This window comes from Durio zibethinus, chromosome 17 (genome assembly GCF_047325235.1).
Source record: "Durio zibethinus cultivar Kanyao isolate XHJ-2024 chromosome 17, ASM4732523v1, whole genome shotgun sequence".
Taxonomy (NCBI): domain Eukaryota; kingdom Viridiplantae; phylum Streptophyta; class Magnoliopsida; order Malvales; family Malvaceae; genus Durio; species Durio zibethinus.
Window position 1 is genome coordinate 14,009,330 of NC_143178.1, and position 4,916 is coordinate 14,014,245.

The following is a 4,916-nucleotide window of genomic DNA, read 5'->3' on the forward strand; positions in this document are numbered from 1 at the left end:
ATAAAAAAAATAATATAATAAATCATTTCCTTCCATTTCCATTATTTAACAAAACAATGATTGTTAAAATTTTTTTACTTTGTTTTACTTTATTAATTTTAGCTATATAAATAAATGATACATATATCTTTTCCTTTCCTTTAATTAACTTTCCTTTCTTTTTCTTTACTTTACTTTCTTTTCTTTTACTAATGTTTATCCAAACATAACGTTAGGGTATAAGATTTGATTTTGAGTTTTAATTGTATATATGACAAAAACAATATAAATACATATATAAATTATACTGTATAGTTTTCGTAAAAAATTTTAAAAAGTTTATTTTTTTAATACAATTAATCTTAATATTAAATACTTATATATTATAAGATAATATTATGATTCTACATCTAAATTATATATTTTTAAAATTAATAATTTTTATCTTTATTATTTATTAATAAATAATAAAACTAATAAAATTTTATATATAAAATTAAATTAATTAATTGATCGCCTTTTATCTTTTGATATTTTCTTTTCTTCCAAAACTTAAAATATAAAATATAAACAAAAACCAAAAAATCTCGCCAATTTAATTCCATCCTTAAATTTAAGGTTAAGTCATTTTAAATTTAAATTAATATCTTTTTGAATTAATTCGAATATAAATTAGATTGAAATTAAATCAGATTAAATTCAAATAATTTGAAGTTCAAATAACATCAAATTTAAAATTTAAATTTGAATTAATTTAAATACAAATCATGTAAAATTTAAATCATATCAATTTTGAATTATTGATTTTTTTTTATCAAATTAAAGATCGATAATAGGACGAATTTTTCTATTCACGTAAGCTTTTGCCACACCTTCCCTAAAAGGCATCGAATAAGACAGCGCCATGGCAATAGACAAAATTATCCCGCGTTGGAAAATGGAAGGCATGATATTGATAATGGATAACTCTTCCTTCTTTTTCTCGGCATTTCTATTCCTTACCTTAACTCTTCAAATCACAATTTCAAATCATAATTATCCAAAAGAAAAAGAAAAAGAAAACAACACAATTTCGCAACAGACTTGGTTTTGGCTTTGGCTTTGGATGCTAACAAAAATTGAGCACCAAATAGGGCACCACCATTTGAGAATGTCAGCTTCCTTTTCTTGCATTTAAATGACATTTACTAATGAAAGATTAGTTTAATCGATAAGAATTAATCATAGAGATCTTAAATTCAAGTTTAGTTGATAAATTTTTATTAAAATTATCTCAAATATATTACTTACAATTATTATTCTTAAATTATAAGATGTGACATATTTTGCTTTAATTTAAAAAATTACACAATTTATTTATCTAAATTTTTTTCACAAAAAAAATTTAAAACATTCATTACATGCGCCATAGACAGTTTAATCCACCATAAAAGCCTCCATCATGACATTCACATATAACATTCCACCCATTACATAAATTATAAATATCAACGCTTCCTAAATTTCAAATATGAATTATTTTTTTCAATGTAATTTCTTATTAAGATTATTAGGCAATGCCAAATCATGTTACAGAGCAAAATTCTCATTTGTTAATATATATCAAAACCAACCTTTTAAAAGTAATTAAAGCAGCCTGGTCTAAAGTCGAAACAGATCAAAAGTTGCACCAAAAGCAAAAGCCGAAAAACTAAAAGCAAAAGTAATAATTACAACCACCGAGATCCACCCAACAAGAACAAATGGGACAGATATCCACATCAAAGTATAAATGTAAAAAAAAAATAAACAAAAAGCAGTGGCCAACGGGGAATTAAGGGGAAAAGAGGGGGGAAAAAGAAAGATACAGACAATTGGCACCCTATAAAGGAAATAATAGACCGAGGTCAAGCATACAACAAAGCCACCAAACTTAACATGCTAATTATGGACATAACAAAAGCAGGGATAATCCATCTACCCGTTAGAGAAAATGGTATTATGGCAGCCATAACCTAACTCATCGAGAATCATCTGCATCATTGACATTATCAGGTTGTGCATCAATACCTTCTCGCAAACTAGAACCACGATGCTCCTCGATACGCCTTGTTACTTCAGACATGGAGGGGCGCTTGTCAGGGTATTGGGCAGTACAATCTACTGCAAGTTGCAAGAGTTGAACCATCTCTTCCTCCACATTCTGATACCTGAGGAGTTCAAGATCAAAAACCTCAGAAGTCCATTCCTCCCGAACAACAGACTGCACCCATCTTGGGAGGTCAATCCCTTCCTCATTCAAGATTGAATGGGTGGGGGCTTTCCCAGTCAATAGCTCCAAAAGCAACACGCCAAAGCCATAAACGTCAGCCTTTTGTGAGGCTTTGCGGGGGTCAGTTACCTCTGGTGCCCGGTACCCAGTCACTCGGCTGGGTGTGGAGGAAGGCCCTACAAGTTGTGCTAGGCCAAAATCAGAAACTCGAGCTTCATAGGATTTAGTGAGGAGGATATTTGATGATTTTATGTTTCCGTGAGAGACATTAGGGCCTTGAGAGTGCAGGTACTCGATTCCACGGGCAGCTCCAAGAGCAATTCCAGATCTAATGTCCCAGTTCAGTGGTGTCCTTCCTGCTCCTTTGTTCCCTGCATCCCAAAAGTTAACAGTATAAATATGAAGGAAAAATTAATGCTGAATAGAGCACTACCATTCCCGACCATGATGTAATCTCCATAAATAGCTGAAAATGATGCTAAATATATCAACCAAGTTTGATGACAAACACTTGGACGAAAGCGAAATTGAATTTTGCTCATAAAAGTAGAGGCAAATGGCAGAATGAGAAGATCAACGCAGCATACGAAGAATGAGTAGCATCCACATATGAAATTGAGCAAGTTCAAAAGAAGCAAATTCAGAATTACTTTAAATTCCACTCATTTAAGCAACCTATTTTATCAGTTTTTTTAAAAGAGAACCAACCCATAATCTCCTCACAGATAATTCAGGCATACGAAATGAATCCTCATCTAAAATAATAAAAAAAAAAAAACAAAACAAAACTCAGTAATCATCTCCACCAACGGATGATGGATAATGTAAATGATAACAACTATTCACCAACATAAATCTGCAAAAAGCAAAAGCAATGAATGATCCAAAAAGGGTTGCTCTGAATTTTTTTAAAAAAAAATTGCTCACCATGCAAAAGGGCAGATAAGCTTCCCATGGGCATGTAATCATAGACAAGAAGCTTCTCATCCCTACTGTAATAGTAAGCTATGAGAGGGACCAAATATTGATGATTCATAGCTCCAACTCCTTCAATCTTATCCTTAAATTCCCTCTCAGAAATTGTCACATCCTTGAGCCTCTTGACAGCCACTGCATTTCCACCTTCCAACACTGCTTTATATGCTGTTCCAAACGTTCCTTTACCTAAAACCTCAGCGGAAGCTCTCAACAAATCCTCCAAATCAAACACTGTCGTCGCATTCCCAAAGAAAACCAACTTCTTAGCTCCGGTCCCATTGGTTTCACCTGCTTTCACTCCACCACCACCCACCATTGCTGCTGCTGCTGCTGCCGCCGCCACTGAATACCCATCTCCATATCCACCATTCTCCAATTCCCCACCTGATTTATCTCCGGGAATCCCCAATTCTTGATTTCTAATCGAAGCAATGTCAATTGACCTCCTATTCTTTCTACTCCTTTTTCTACATAAAATCATCAAAATCAAAACAATCAATAGAAATCCCAGCACAGATCCAATCACAATACCTGCAATTGCACCCCCAGACAACTTGCTCTTCTTCTCTTTCTCTTCTTTGTTCTCATCTGTTGGATTGGCAGGCTCAGTCGCATTCCCAGCAACAGCAGTAGCAGGACAAGCCTTATCAAGTGGTTGTCCACAAAGCAAATTCCCCAGAAAAGCACCGGACCCATATTTCTGTAACCCCTTCGGGATTGACCCATTCAACAAATTATTTGACACATTAAACTGATCGAGATTTTGCAAAGAACTCAAATCAGGTACAGACCCAGAAAGGCTGTTGCTATCAAGAAGCAAAGTTCTTAACCTTGTCAAATTGTTGAACCCAACAGAAATTTCCTCAGAAAAATTATTACCGCCAAGATTTAGCCTCACTAAATCATGAAGACCAAACAAGAACTCCGGGATCTCACCCGAAAAACGGTTCCCTTGTAAGTAAAGGTTTCGGAGATTTTCACAAAGAGCAAGATCCGAAGGGAGTTGTCCGGTTAAAGAGTTGAGACGGAGACTCAGCGTGCGCAGCTGAGTCAAGTTCCCGAAAATGCCAAGTGGGATTGCGCCAGAGAGTGCAACACCAGGCAGCCTAAGCCCTGTAACGCGGTTCTGCTCGCACCTGACCCCAAACCAGGAGCATGGACTCTGGCTAGAGATGTTCCAGAACAGGGTTCGACCTCCGACCGAGGAACGAAGGGCCAAAAGCGCTACTCTGTCAGTGACAAGATCTGGTTTGGTCACCTGTATTAGAACTACAAAAAGAACGGGAATGAAAAAGAATTGGGTTCGCATTCTCCGTTTTGGCCGTTGTTTATGTTTTGTTTAAAGACTAGGAGGATGAGGATATGATAATGCGGGTAATATTTGCGGATTTTGCCCCTGTTTTTCTCTTGTTTGGCCTGGAGGCATTCACAGAAGAAAAGAAAAGAGAAGAGAGTGTTAATGAGAGAGCATTTTTTCTGTGTTGAGTGGGTGAGAAGGGATGCTGTGAAGGAAATACAGAACATTACACAGGAAGAGAGAGAGTGTGAGGCAAAGGCAAACCCCAGCTGTATACTGCTGCTTAGTCAACAGATTTCCTTCCTCCTTTTTGTTTGTTTTGTCATTAAATATTTTCTTTAAATATCTAAATTAAAATTTTAAAACATTTTTATTACAATATTTCCATTATTTTTTGTTCTTTTTCTAGTG

At 35.1% G+C, this 4,916-nt stretch overlaps 1 protein-coding gene across 1 annotated transcript; it reads right to left on the minus strand.

Annotated features, from left to right (window-relative positions):
• Positions 1 to 1,643: 1,643 nt before the first annotated feature.
• RLK902 (receptor-like kinase 902) lies at positions 1,644 to 4,691 on the minus strand. The gene is made up of 2 exons (XM_022879847.2): positions 3,158 to 4,691; positions 1,644 to 2,601 (listed from the first exon to the last, which is right to left on the minus strand). Exons 1-2 carry the CDS (start codon positions 4,515 to 4,517, stop codon positions 1,979 to 1,981), a joined length of 1,983 nt encoding a protein of 660 aa, XP_022735582.1. The 5' UTR covers positions 4,518 to 4,691; the 3' UTR covers positions 1,644 to 1,978.
• Between the last annotated feature and the right edge of the window lie 225 nt (positions 4,692 to 4,916).

Excerpts from the sequence above, each read along its gene's own strand:
- RLK902 (XM_022879847.2), bottom strand. The coding sequence starts at position 4,517 with ATGCGAACCCAATTCTTTTTCATTCCCGTTCTTTTTGTAGTTCTAATA. Across the intron at positions 2,602-3,157 it reads CTTATCTGCCCTTTTGCATG|GGAACAAAGGAGCAGGAAGG; the intron begins GTGAGCAATTTT and ends TTTGGGATGCAG.